Source organism: Hypomesus transpacificus, chromosome 3 (assembly GCF_021917145.1).
Source record: "Hypomesus transpacificus isolate Combined female chromosome 3, fHypTra1, whole genome shotgun sequence".
NCBI lineage: Eukaryota > Metazoa > Chordata > Actinopteri > Osmeriformes > Osmeridae > Hypomesus > Hypomesus transpacificus.
The window spans coordinates 11242484-11256626 of record NC_061062.1 but is presented as its reverse complement, the minus strand read 5'-3'; the positions used below and the strand labels follow the sequence as shown (position 1 = coordinate 11256626).

At 43.6% G+C, this 14143-nt stretch overlaps 3 protein-coding genes across 5 annotated transcripts; 1 reads left to right on the top strand and 2 right to left on the bottom strand.

Moving 5' to 3' along the window:
• Positions 1 to 630: 630 nt before the first annotated feature.
• On the bottom strand, positions 631 to 4958 carry lgals8b (galectin 8b). The gene is made up of 8 exons (XM_047051972.1): positions 4717 to 4958; positions 4106 to 4194; positions 3764 to 3974; positions 3414 to 3533; positions 3293 to 3319; positions 3006 to 3097; positions 2374 to 2539; positions 631 to 2214 (listed from the first exon to the last, which is right to left on the bottom strand). Exons 1-8 carry the CDS (start codon positions 4753 to 4755, stop codon positions 2065 to 2067), a joined length of 894 nt encoding a protein of 297 aa, XP_046907928.1. The 5' UTR covers positions 4756 to 4958; the 3' UTR covers positions 631 to 2064.
• A 468-nt stretch (positions 4959 to 5426) lies between these two features.
• Positions 5427 to 8454, top strand: LOC124489233 (monocarboxylate transporter 10-like). The gene is made up of 8 exons (XM_047051927.1): positions 5427 to 5514; positions 5766 to 5981; positions 6192 to 6401; positions 6615 to 6766; positions 6964 to 7126; positions 7321 to 7524; positions 7774 to 7976; positions 8296 to 8454. The coding sequence occupies exons 1-8, from the start codon at positions 5427 to 5429 to the stop codon at positions 8452 to 8454; spliced, it is 1395 nt and encodes a 464-aa protein (XP_046907883.1).
• Positions 8455 to 8802: 348 nt separating this feature from the next.
• Positions 8803 to 14069, bottom strand: LOC124466550 (kelch repeat and BTB domain-containing protein 11). Of its 3 annotated transcripts, XM_047018499.1 has the most exons (3): positions 13779 to 14069; positions 13477 to 13683; positions 8803 to 12732 (listed from the first exon to the last, which is right to left on the bottom strand). In XM_047018499.1, exon 3 carries the CDS (start codon positions 12627 to 12629, stop codon positions 10512 to 10514), a length of 2118 nt encoding a protein of 705 aa, XP_046874455.1. In that variant the 5' UTR covers positions 12630 to 12732; positions 13477 to 13683; positions 13779 to 14069; the 3' UTR covers positions 8803 to 10511. The 3 variants fall into 3 exon arrangements, with proteins under 3 accessions (XP_046874455.1, XP_046874454.1, XP_046874456.1); XM_047018498.1 differs by having other exon boundaries at positions 13473 to 14069; XM_047018500.1 differs by lacking the exon at positions 13477 to 13683 and having other exon boundaries at positions 13902 to 14069.
• Between the last annotated feature and the right edge of the window lie 74 nt (positions 14070 to 14143).

The following is a 14143-nucleotide window of genomic DNA, read 5'->3' as shown; positions in this document are numbered from 1 at the left end:
GAGTCATGTGTGGCTAGTTGTGACATCACAACTTTAAAAGCTTGTCTTGTGATGAGTGCCTTTGGTCATCCATGCTAGTCTGCGACAGTGTAACCAATGAGACTAAGAAGCAGTTTGCATGTCTGAAGAAAATCAGAAGCACTAACATTGACGGCTGTGCCGGGCCCAAGGCCACTCTCAGGTCATTTGCTGTCCCCAATCATCCTGTTTTTGTCAGAACCCTCGGAGGTTAGTAAAGGAAGAGACAACTGAGTACAAGTGCTCACTGTGGCCAAACATCCACTTATTTGTGTTTGCGGTCAACAAGGGAACAACGCATCCTAAATACAGGCTATTTTTGCCCTTGCTATCCACTGAAAAGCTTAGCCTGTTGTGTCCTTGCGGCTCTGCTTCAACTGATGTGCTCAAAGTGTGGGTGTTGTGCCAAACAAGCCATGTTGGCAGCTTTCAGTACAGCTTTCTATGGCCCCCTGGTGGTTGTAATTCAAAAATGACCCCTTCATGTTCAAAATACATTTTACTTTCTCCATCTTATAAAAATTGGTTTTAATAATTAATAAATGGTATGGTCCACTTGTATCAAACAAATGCTGCTGTAAATCTCCTGACTTTCATTGGCATTAGCACATATTTCAGCACACTGTGAACTGTATATATTTAAGCACATTGGAAGAAGAGCACATTTCCATACATTTATTCAGCTGTAAATACATTATTTATAATACATACAATAATGTATCCATAAAATGTACAGTAAAATGAATAGTCATCACAATATACAGCTTTGAGAGTGTAATTTTCTTGCTCTGCAAATATAATGTAGTAGGCCACAATGTATGCCTTACTGTACAAAGGACTAGTGCTGAAGTACGATATCCCAGGTATTAAAGCTGGTGTAGGCAAGATTAGATGTATTAGTTACTATCAAGATGTGAAGTTTATTTTGGCAAATCTGACAAAGTGCTTCTCACCAAACATTGCCTACACAGTATTTAATACATTAAATGATTAGACAAATAAATTATTATTAGACAAAGATTGTCAATGACAAGACTTAAAAAGACAACATGGGGAAAAACATAACTGCCATAACTTAAACAAGATGATAAAATAATAATATAATGGATTCCAGTTATTTTAGTGTAATTTACAACTCACCTGGTGTTCTGTCCATGCTTCAATGTCACTGCAACATCAAATCATTTAATGGGTTTTCGTATTATTGTATGCACAGACAGCAACATATCAGGGATCAAATCCACAGGTACAAGTATGTTCCTGAGAATTGTAATTTTTTCTTCTCTCCAAAAGAGCACCTATCTTCAAGGATTTTCAGCTACACTACTGAAATGTGAGTTGCAGTACATTGCAATACATTCTAATGGAATGTTGACAGTTACGGTAAAGATTCTGAGATTTGATGGTTTTCAAAATGTATGAATTTGGATTAGTAAAAGTTTGTCACGCAGTTTCCATAAGTTGTGCTCTTTTTGCTAATGACCTTGACATGTTGAACCTGGGGATATCTTAACCTTTCTTGTATTCAGCTCTCTGATATTCAACTGCAGAGTTTCCAAACCAGACGTCAAATCGGTTGTTTGCTGATGGTTTGTGGTTTGTGTTTATTTTAAATGCTTTTTCTTTTTTCTCCTCCAGTGTATTACGGTTTCCATAACAGTGCACCCAGTTGTGCATAATACAGTATATTAGCTTGTTAGTGCTGTAAAGACACTAACCAAGGCAACCCTGTAAACAGTCATGGCTCAGATATGGGGGGACAGTCAGCATTTTGTTTAAAGCTGGATTTGTTCATGCACTCCAGCCCTGGATGGGTTGTTGTAAAGGGGCTGATTGTCCATTATTTGCCAAAACCAGGCCAAGTCTTGTCTGGGTTACCAAAAGGCTAAACCTAGCATCAATTGGAACCGAACAGAAGGCTAGCCTTGCCTTGCACCCCTCACCAAGCGACCTAACGTAACCTAGCCTGGTCTAACCAAAACTAGCTTCCACAGTCTGTTACTTTACTTTAAGCTAGCCTAGCCTGGGGGTCTGTTGCCCTGGGGGTCACCACAGCTTGGTATCCATTAGCTGCAGGTCGCCCATGATCTCCAGCTGGTCGATGGTGCTCAGGTCCTGCACCCGGTGTCTGTAGTCCAGCAAGTGAGAGCCGTTCACAGCTAGCTTGAACTGGTGGGCCTGGATCAGGATGAGCAGCTGGAAGAAGGACTGGGTCTTAACTACAACTTCATCTCAGAAGATTACTATTTGAAATGATAGTCTGTCACCGTTATGATATGGATGATCTTTATACCATGTTTAAAGACTACAACTTTGTGTGTTGTATCACACTACCAGGCTAACATACCAGCATACCTCAAAGTACTCCCCAGCAGAGAAGGGGAAGAAGGGGATCTCTCTCTCCTCTGGACCCCAGGACTCACTAAGGTAAGAGTTCCTGATGAACGTGCCAGACTTCATGCGCGGATTAAGGTGCAGGGCAATGTTTTCTGTCTTGCTGTTGCGGAGGTTGATAGTAAAGCTGAAACACATAGATTATGATTCGCTGTTCAGCATGACATAGTGGGCTATTCCGTGCCCATAAAAGAAGCAATGAAGCTACATAGCTAAACAGTGCAACTGTTCCCTTACATTTTCCTCTTTATATGTACTTTCTGTACTTTTGTTAAATAGTATGAGTATATAAATGAGCCACATACATAATATAGGTCTAATATCAATCTACTTGTGTGTTATCTGGTATGTGGGTCTTTAAAGCTATCTTTATGATCCCCATCAGAGAATATACAAGAACAGTAAGATCTTTTACAGGCCCTCTAAGGATAGCTGTAGTGAGATAACTTACCATTGACCGTCTGTACCATTCCATCACAGGGCCATAAAGCAAACAGGTGGCAATGGTGATTACTTAATGGTGAATTCTCTGATTACTGTCTGGTTGGAACAGTTGGAACGTGTTTTTGTTCCTAGAGTGTCTCTTGTCTTACCTGTGAGGGTACATACTGCTGACCTTCCCCTTAATCATGATGTGCTGCCCGGGGCTCAAACCCTTGATTAGACTGCCTTTATAAGGAAGGCCCTGGGGGCGGAACACATTAGATGGATGTCAGATCATTTTATCTACATGATTTTAACAGATGTTATTTGATTGATTTGTTAGTTTATTTTAATGAGGCCTATCTTTACAACAGTGCTTTATGTGTTGTGTGTGAAGAATATAACAGGAAGTGATTTTGGTGTCATGTGATATAGAATGTGTATGATTATTTCTCACCAAGTCTCCTGACTCTGAATATATTGCCTATGAAGGGAAGAGTGAGAATTAGAACTGTATACTCATCAGTGAATGTGATTGAATGACTGTTTTAGCTCCATAGATGAGATTACATTCTTACTGAGTTTGGGATGAAGCCGATAGCGTGAACTTTGACCTTCCCAGCAATAGAAAATGTGTTTATCTTGTCCAGTTGGAGCCTGTGCTTGTACTCCAACAAATGAGCACCATTTACAGCCACCTACAGGCAGTGAGGAACACAGGATTTATGGGACACTGACAGCATAAGAAAAGCATAACACAAATAAATCAGCCCATCCAGATTTCCAAACAGATTGTAACTCTTGTAACCTGACCAATTTAAATTATATAGTTTTCTCTAGTGAGTGATCCCAAACTAAATTCATGATCATCCACATCATCCATTTCACAGCATATCCAGGTAACCCCTGCACACATCATCCCACTTGCCTTGAAGCAGTCATCATGCACTAGGATGATGGTCTCAAAGGCGGCTCCCTGTTTGTAGGGCATCTTGTGGAGAGTTTCTTCCCTGCCCCAGCTCTCTTGCAGCAGGGAGTTACACACGATGCAGGGGGCGCCCTTAAAACGAGGGTTGAAGTGGAGGGCGATGTCTGCCCGTGGCCTCGTGCTGCAGCCACAGGACAGGTCCATCTGGAACCTGACCAGAGTCCAGCATGAAGCATGTTCACCACATCTGGGTTCATCAGACTAATACACATCTAAAGTTGTATTTTATGACACACACACACACACACAGACCATAATAGTCATAATATCACCATGGTGTACCTGTCAGCATCAAAGGGAACAGTGCCCTGAACGATGACTATCTCTCCGGGGTGCAGTCCTCCAGGTATAGTGCCAGTGAATGGGACCACCTGGGGGAAGAGCATCCTTGAATTTAAAGTATTCGTTAATTGAAAGGCATTGTGGGAAAATAGCCATTGCCAAAAATTATTCATGTAATGCAAATACTGTTTGTTGCTGTTTCTCTAATATTATATATATGTGTCTTAAAATATTTGCAGTATTTATTGCAGTATTTAAGCATTAGGTTTTGTCTTGATGTGTGAATTCTCCTCCTAGCATTGTCATCTCAGGGGGTAGGGGCTGTACGTATACGTGAATAACGGATATGGATATGACTACCCTGTATCTATTATTCATAAACAGCGGAGTAAAGCACATAGTAGAGATAACATAATGAAATGGAGACGACGAATGCATGCGCATTCGTAAGTTGTATTTTCTCTGTGTGTAGGCTATAGGCAAATAGGCACATTAAACAATAGCATGTTATTCAAATTTAAAACAGACTCACTTTATTTTTAGCTCTACATGTCAGCAGAAAATGGCACAAGCGATTTAAGTATCGTAATAGCAATGGTAAAGGCTCTTACCGGATTTATGACAGTGTGTTTCGCATTTGCCACAGACATTTTGGCCTGCTACGCAATATTACACTATCCAACTGTAATGCGCACGAGCGTCGAATCATTTGGAAAGAGAATGTAATATAAATTGGCCCGAGGTTTGTAATCCCCTATGCCAAATAAATTCGTATGGCAGTAGACATTTTTCCTCCATCAATCCAATAACCCACTATGCTACGTCATATCTAATACGCAACCATGTGATGCTCGGTGGTGGTATCTGAAATTACAACATCAACAAGAAAAACTGTAGCTGTGGCTGAGAGGGTATGGCACCTCACTGCACTGTAAAATTATGTTGGCGAAATTTAAATTAGCCGTTTAATACGGCTAACAAATAGCCAGTTTTTTTTGTAGTAATTAAACGAATTGTTGCATACTTGTCATGTATGATGTAGGCCTAGGCTATTGCATTTGTAACATAATACAATTTAACTTAAACTATTTTTGCAGAAGTGAGGATCCTTGAAAGTCATCTCAAATTCAATCAACAGAGGTCACTTATTGCGCGCCCTATCAGTGTGACGCACGTGCAATGTTTGTGATGCCACTCTTTAGTCGACAAACGGCGCCTTATGATGCACTTAAATTTAATGTAGTGGGTTCTATATCTGTTACAAAATTGCGTGAAGAAAACATGGAAGTTGGCCTTTTTCCATGAAGATTGGTACGCCAAAATGCACATCTTTCCGGCGACCATTCCTTTCCGAAGGTTTTACACCGAGGAACCGGAGCCACGGATAATCAAGCCGCCTCCAGACGGAGGTTGGGGTTGGGTCATAGTCTTCTCCTCATTTTTGTACAATGTTCTGGTACTAGGCTTTCACAATTCATTTGGCGTCTACCTTATCAGTCTTTTGAATGAATTTGAGGACACAAGTTCGAAAACAGGCAAGTAGGCTACCTTACCGACCATCAACTAAACATCAAAATAAACCTCACATCTAAGTTTTGTCATGTCATTTAATACCTATGTAGGCCTATATAAATAATGCTTACCCTATTTCTCCCCATAGCCTTGGTTGGCTCCATCAGCTATGGCTTCATCATGATCTGTGGGCCTCTGTCAGGGAAGCTGACAGTCAAGTATGGAGCCAGAGAGATATCTATCATAGGCTCCCTCATCATCATGCTCTCCATTGTCTGCTCCTCCTTCGCACCGTCATTAGGAGTCCTGTTCTTCACCCATGGCTTTCTTACCGGAGTAGGTTCCAGTTTCGCTTTCACCCCAGGTTAGCACTATGGAAGGGAACTGATAAGAAACTGATGATAAATCTCTATTCAGTAGACTATATTGGGCAGCCACAGACAGAAGAACGTGACCGATTTAGAGAGAAAATAGATACAAACCTGTTTGTTCCAAACCTCCATAGATCCATTCATATGTTCTTCCTATCTTCCTGTCCTCCATCCACCACCCTCCCGACCCTTCCCTTTCCCAGGTATGATCATGGTGAGCCAGTACTTCACCACCCAGCGCTCCCTGGCCACTGGGATCGTGATGTCAGGGGGGGCCGCGGGGGCTCTGGTCCAGACCCGGCTCCACCAGTACCTCATAGACACCCTGGGCTGGAGGCAGAGTCTACGGGTGTTTTCTGGTGCCATGTTACTGTGTGTCATCACCGGCTTTACCTACCTCCCACTCAATAAAGGTACTAGGTGCTAAAGGTACTGCTGATATTGACCCCACAACTTGGCTTGGTTTCATTTAAACCGTAAAGGACTCATGCGAAAAACATTATCAATCATCCATGGAACTACAGCTACACAGACATTTCAAAAGACTGATATTGATTGTATGCCCAAGTATGGATCCAAATTCAGCACATTGAATTCTTACTCCACTACTATTCTGCTACACTAAGGTCACACCAGGAGTGTGGTGGACAATCTGAAGAACTCTCCCCTGAATAAGTTTGTTGTGGACTTGGGACTGTGGAAAGACACAGTATTCCTCATCTGGGTCCTGGCCAACGGACTGTGTAAATTTGGGTTCTTTATTCCTTATGTCCACTTGGTGAGTGATACGATGTCATCTTCAAAAGTATTACAACTTATTAACACCAGGTTATTTCAGCGTTATTGTTTTGATTTATAATGTTACATTTTTACTACTTGTGCAAGGTTGCATTTTAGTGTTGTCAGTAATGTACCTGGGTTTGTGTGTGTGCGTAAGTAGACATGTTATTAATGTGTGTGTGTGTGTGTGTGTAGGTGAAGCATGCGGTACAGCTGGGTATCCCTATCCACAGTGCCACCAACATCATGTTGTGTCTGGGCTTGACCAGCATGATCAGCCGCATCATCTTCGGCAAGATCTGTGACTCAGACAAAATCAACAGACTCTACTTCAACCAGGCATCAGTCTTCTCTGTTGGTACGGCCCACTGACTGCATTGTTCAGGCATGTGTTGAGTTGTGTGGTGATGTTTTTCAGTGAATTAACCTGCAACAGGATCTTGTCAGTCATTTACATAAAGGATCTGTCAACCTGTAAAGTGACTGTCATGAATGGAAGGTTGAGTACTTTCAGCCAGCATCATCCTTATGAGTGTATTCTTGTGGCCCCAGGTTTGTTGTACCTGTTGATCCCTGCTCTCCACAACTATGGCTCTCTCGTGGTGTTCGCTCTGCTGCTCGGGGTGGCCGACGCAGGGAACTACATCCTGCTGCCCGTGCTCACCTTCGACCTGATGGGTGCTGAGCGCATGCCCGTGGCATGGGGGTTCATGCTCACTGTCAATGCTGTCAGCTGCCTGGGGCCGCCCTTCGCCGGTACGTTAACAGGGGCTTTTCCTTGATGGACATGTGACCAGGATAACGCCCAAACCAAGAGACAGTGTTTTTTTGTTTTTTTCATAGTAATGAGAATTCAAATCAAGTCGCTATTTAGTTACCAGTACTTTTTAGTAAGACAACATTATGTCCATAGAAAATGCATTAAGTTTTAAATCATAGCATCTCTGTAATGTGAATGTTAAGTTACACATTAACATTGAGTTAACCAGCTTGGCGTCCCCTCAGGCTGGATGGATGACATCACGGGCAGCTACAACCTGGGCTTCGTGGTTGCCGGGGCATTGAACGTGGCGGCGTCCATCGTTCTAGCCTTTATCCCTCTAGCCAAGCACTCCATTAGGCAGACAGAGAGGAGCATCATCAACGTCACCATCGACCACTCCACGCAGGAGATCACGCGGTGGACTGACAACCTGCCCCCCATTGAGGTAACGTACTGCATTGGGCATCTCCAGGAGAGCTGTTTGGTACTCGTCCCACTTTTTGGATGGGTATAGCTCAGAGTATTTGACTACAGATCAACAGGTTGCGGGTTCAAAGCTCTTCCAGTACGTCGCTTTGGATTATATCGCCTGCCATTTGAAACTATTCATTATTTGGCTCTGGCACTTGTTGACGAATCTAATTTCCAATCTGAGTGCCTGACTGTTAGATTTAGGTCGTAGCCACTGTCCATCATCTTTAGAATCGGTAACTAATTGACTTATAGTTCCAGTGTCAAATCAATTTGCTTAATCCGTATGATAGGAAGTGCCTGTTGAGTCCAAGTACGTGAGTTACACCAGGACTATGTTCCGTAGCCCAGACCTGTTTGAGTCCCAGCCTGAGGTGTACAGAGGAGAAGAGGTTGTGGGGGAGGCCACAGGGAAGGCTGCAGTGCCCTCTCCTGAGGAGACAAGGCTGTAGAAGGGGCTGCAGGAGGAGAAGCTGGCCTCATCTACAAACCCCACTCAGCCTCTGCCTCTTTTCTCTCTTGGTCAAGAACACGTCTTCACACAACCATTGCAAATATATGACATATTGCTACAGAATATGACTTATTGACTTTGTGAAGCTATAAGAATATATCAAATTATATTGTAAAAAATGTCAGCATGCCAATCTGAAGCATGGCAAATGGCCCAGGTGGTGTTTTACCTGATGTCCACTAGATGGCAGTCCTAAATCAAACATGTTGCATACAGGTCCGAGTCATACAGAGTCTCTTTACTCCCCCCTCAATGCAAAAACCCAACAGAGCTTATCAAGCTGTTACTTTTCAGACACAAAATATTTTTATTTGCAGCACTTATTTTTGACTGTAATACATTATTCAACAGTTAGTTTGTTAGCCTTTTATGGTAAGAAAGCCTTCAGTCAACCAGCTAAATATATTGTGTCTTCAAGCCATTCATCACAATACCAGGTCCAAGTCATTAGATAAACAATACTAAGCCATTAGAACTTCACAATACATTGACATCAGAGAGCAAACAGTCAAACTAATGTCAAGTAACATCCACTTGGTCAGAGCAGGCAGATCCACCTATTTCAGATAACAGAGCAAGCTACTGTATATAACTCCCATAACTTAACAAAAATCCCAATGAATGTGCTATCGCAAAAGCAAAAAGTTTAACCAAAAATGCCGAAGATTGAAGAGTTGTAGTGCCCTTATTTAATACTACAAGTGCATGGTTTCAGAAGGATTTGGCATAATGGTGTATAAGCTGTGTTTGAGCTATGTTGTGCTGGAGAAATTCTGCTTGCTACTGTGAGTAATGGATGCTGTAAGTGCATCACGCCAAGGCAGCAAACTATTATCTCCGAAAACAGCTAAATCTACAAAATTCTTCAAACTTACTTTTGCAGGTCAAATTATTCAAAGGTTGTTTTATTAATGGTACTGTAATTATTACTCTAAATCTGGGCTTTGTGGCTTCGAATACAGGTATTTGACAGAAGAGATATATTATCATGACTTTAACCATAAAGGTTACTTTAAAATAAAATTAGCAGCAAATAAGATGCCCTGAAGTCACATCAGTTGTTCCGAAAGCTGAAGCTTTTGCTATAAGATAAACAAGTTAGGGTGATTTTTGTTTCACTTACCATATGTTAAGGATTGATAACTAGAACATATGTCTTTGGCAAACATGATAAAGGGATCCAATCCCTCAGAGAAAGTACTCCACCTCTTACAAATCTCTTTAATAAACTCTGTAAACAGTCACCAAACAGCCAATCAATCAAGCCCATATAACCGATTGTATTAAATATATATTTGTCCTTTCACACTTATTGGTAAATGTTGTCATTGGTTTTGATAAAGTAAGTATTCTTCTGTAATTTTATTAACACGTGAATTGTGCTCGTAGACAGTTTCTAAAGACCTGTATTGTATGGATCTAGGTTATTTGCATCTTGTAACTGATTGGCGTAGGTTTACATTGCTCTCTTAAATGCAGTCAGAATATCAGGGTTTTTTCAGGACATCCTCATAGACCATAATGTTGTAGGTTGTGGCAGGCATTGTGCTAATAAATGATGTCACTGAAGTGCTTGTTTGCATAGGGCATATAAAGAGCAGACATGTCCAGACATACTTAAACTGTTCCCTTATTCTCAATACAACAATTTTCCACATAAGATGCTTGGCCAAAGCCACCAGCCAACTAATACGATTAAAACAAAACCTATTCTACCTGCAGTTACGAAAGTGCACCAAACAAAAATCACACATAGAGATGTGCACAATATTGTCTCATCTCTATCTACAGTTGGATGCATATCTTGTAGCATTCATTCAACATTTAGAAAGTTGTCCTTCTTAAGGCTTATCCCGGAGACACGTTAACTCGCCATGCAAATGAACACATTCCATTTCGAGCACATAAACTGGACACAAGAAAAGTAAAGCTGACATTGATAAGTGTTTATCTATTCCATTTCTGCTATGATGTCTTATCGATAGTAGCATGACATTACACAATCCTCTCTGGCTTCTCTGGTAAACTGAGTATAAAAGGAAACAGTATTCCCTTTGCCTCCAGAGGGGCTCTCAGTGGTTCCTCCACAAAGTAGGCATTCTCATCCTCCACTATGAACTGGAGAGTCTGTGTCTTGTTCACACAATAGATGCAGTTTCCGATGACGGCACACCTAAATGGCAGAGGACTTCCCTGTTGCTGGGACGCGCAGTCGTGCCACATTTTCACTATTGTGTTGTACTTGAACACATTTATCCCCTGTTCCCGGTTGACGTCGAACCTGTAAATGAAGCTCTTGAGGGCCACCATGTCGGAAGACTTCTTCCTGCTGTTGTTGTATGGGCACTCCTGCCACTCGTCCCTCTTGATGTCGTATCGGAGCAGACGGTAGAAGAGGGAGCCCCCGGAGACGTACAGCTCTCCATTACAGGTGGTGGCCTCGTGCGCAACCGCAAACGCCCCTTTAGGTAAGGGGGCCACCGCGGTCCAACGGTCCATACGGGGGTCGTACTTCTCCACCGTGAACAGACACTCTCCTCCGATGGCATACAGGTTCCCGTCCATGGACACGAGCTTAAGCTGTGACCTCGCCTGGTTCAACGGTCGGATCTCGCTCCAGCGGTTGGTGACTGGGTTGTAACAGAAGACCTTGTCTGAGACCTTGCCCTTGTCCCCATAGCCCTTTATCCCCCCAGCCACAAACAGGTAATTGTACATGGTGCAGATCCCACAGCCTTTAGTGTTGATGTCCTCAGGCATCACAGTCAGCGGTCTCCAGTCGTTGGCTGTCTCGTTAAAGTAGTAGATCATGTGATTGTCCTCGAAAGAGGCCACCGACAGGGGACTTTGCGGTCGGCTGTTGTTGCGACTGGGCGGTCTGCTGCCCACGCGGTCAAACACGTCATTGATCTCTGCCACCATCAAGGACTTCTTCCCTTCCATTCTCTTCTTCAGGATCAGGTCTCGCTCTGAGCCATTCAGGCGCCCGTAAACCGCAGGGTCCCGGAGAACCTGCAGGAAGTTGTCACTCATGAACCGGTAGGCGGTTTCCTTCAGTTCACTGAGGCGCTGCTTTTTGGCGATGGTCAGGACCTCGTAGCAGTTCTCTGGCGTGATCTGCTCCGACATGGAGTCCATGGCAGCCTGGACAGCACAGGGGACCTGCAGGATCTTCGCCCCGGTGATGACGTCGACCACATTGTCCTTTTGCACACTCATCTGGGAAGTGTAGATGTAGTCTATCAAGATCGACAGGGTCTTGTAGTTCACGCCTTTCACTTTCAGGATGTCCCGAGACAGCCTCGCCCTGAAGTAGTCACTCTTCTCCGCCAGCACGGACTTGTGCACACTGATTTTCTGTCCGCCGACCTCAATCACTAAATCGGGCTCCTTTTTAGATGCTGCGCTTCCGTTGTGGCCGCTGTCCCTGCGTGCTGAGTGTCCATATTGTGTGGGCTCAGCTGTGTGGGAGCCAGGACTGGAGGAGAGACCTAGCTCTAGCGTGGTTGGCTGCCGGCCCAGGGTAATACAATGAGTGTCAGGCGCAACAGTCCCGTGCTCAGAGGGGGTGGTGACGTTACTTTTCTGACACTGATTCTTCCCATGGTTGAAGGACAGGGGGACGTCCATTTCCTGGTCGGCCCGGCTCTCAACACATGTAGAGGAGTCTACACCGTAGGGCACTTTGGCCCGGGCTCCATTCATACCTTCACTGATGCCGTTTCTGCCGTGAGAACCGTTCAGATCTGTGCTTGACGGAGGCACCTGCTTGGGATGATCATTTGAGATGTGAAACTGGTCGGTGTTTGAGATGTATGAAGTGTCAGTTGGCTGATGCTCATCATTATGGTTTTCCATGAACCCACTGTCCAAGAAATACTCCTTCTCAAAGGTCATCGGGGCCGGTGGGACTTCTGAACAGAACGCCTGGTCGTCCTTCAGGCACCCCAGGTCTGAGGTGTGGGAGCTCCCCTCCTGCCTCAGGGCTAAAGGACACAGCCCTCCCCCTTCCTCTGTGGGAGAGGCCAGGTCAGAGTTCCCAGCATGAAGGATGACGTCTGCTTTCACGGTGAACGTCCCTCCTCGTCCTCCCCGTCTCTGGGCTTCATTCATCTTAACACAGCGAGCTTGAGGCCAGATCCAGGGGGGTCATGGTAAGGAGGATTCCAAAACCAATGTGTCTACAGATTGAATCCCAGAGCGTCTGGTCATTATGCTATTTGTGAAGAAACAAAGAGACAGGGAATTAACCAAAGCAGAGTCACATTTTCAGTTTTGACTAAATTGAAAGTTGTCAGTGCTTCTTGAAACTGCGAGGGGCGCCCTTACTCTACAAGTAGGCTACGCCAAGAAGTTTTTCATCCGTAGTAGGCTACATAATATGCCAATTTAGAGGTAAAACGCCAAAAACATAATGTAAGGAATTTTTTCAGTAACTTTTTGTTAATTCGCGTTTGATTGATTGGATATTACAAACATAAATAAACAAGTACAACTTAAGCACTGGCATGACAAACACATTCTTGTTGCTATAAATTGACATGACCTCTTTCAATAATCACCCTACTTATCTATTATTTGTGTTAATGCGACCCGAGGGAGTCGGTCATAAACAGCGCATGCCCAGGGCTCTTCGCTCTGGAGGAGTTAATTCTAAATATGACGGGAACAGACACTAGAACATACCTCCTCGAGCATCTCAAAGCGCAGACTATCAAAAACAATTCACGCAAATTCCTAATTTTATAGCCTACCTAATTGTATCAATTAGAAAGGCAAATAGGATTGAGAAGTGATTAGAACACACCTTGGTCAATAGCGGTTGGAGCACAATAACCACGACATGTCTCTTTGCTAGTAGTTATTTCAAAGACTGAATAGCCATCAACCAACAACGTAGCCTATGCTAAACTGAAACAAAATGTCTCTAGTTTCAAATAATTTATTATGACCTACTTACGTTGTCTTGCGACTCGATTCAACAGCCCCTCTTGGTCCTACACAAAGCAGTCTTATGTAAGGTAGTCGCAACCTCGAGGATGCAGAAACAACAACCAAATGCGAGACAGATGGTGGTTTCTTAAATATTTCGGCAAAGATTCCAATTAACGTAGGGTTCCCCGTTCACTCGTTAATTCCAATCCAAGACCAATATCTTGCCCGGTTTCTGCAAATATGTGTATATTAACGTTTCAATTGAATTATAATTCCGTCATTGTAAACAATGTTAGATAGATGTCTGGTCTAAAGCAAAAGGCTCACAGTTGTTTCGGGTCAAATCCTTATTCAGTAGGATTATCCACGACGAACGTCGCCAAGTAATTTCCCTCAGAAGGTCCTCGGAGCGACGTGGAACGCACATCAATGCTCTATTTCCCTTCTCACCATTTGGAATAATCGGTCCAGCATGCAGCCGGGGCTCCTCCGTGCCTTTTGCAGGCTGTGTTTTGATTTTTACTGTAGGCAGCAGACCGACAGTTATCGATCTAGACCACACCCCCTTAGTATTAACCCTACACACTTCAACACGTTCGCCCCATCTGCCTCACGAGCAGGAGGCATTCCGCGATCAAGATGCGACATTCCTCTACGCGCCTTTGTGCTGTTTTTTGACTGGGGAAATCCCT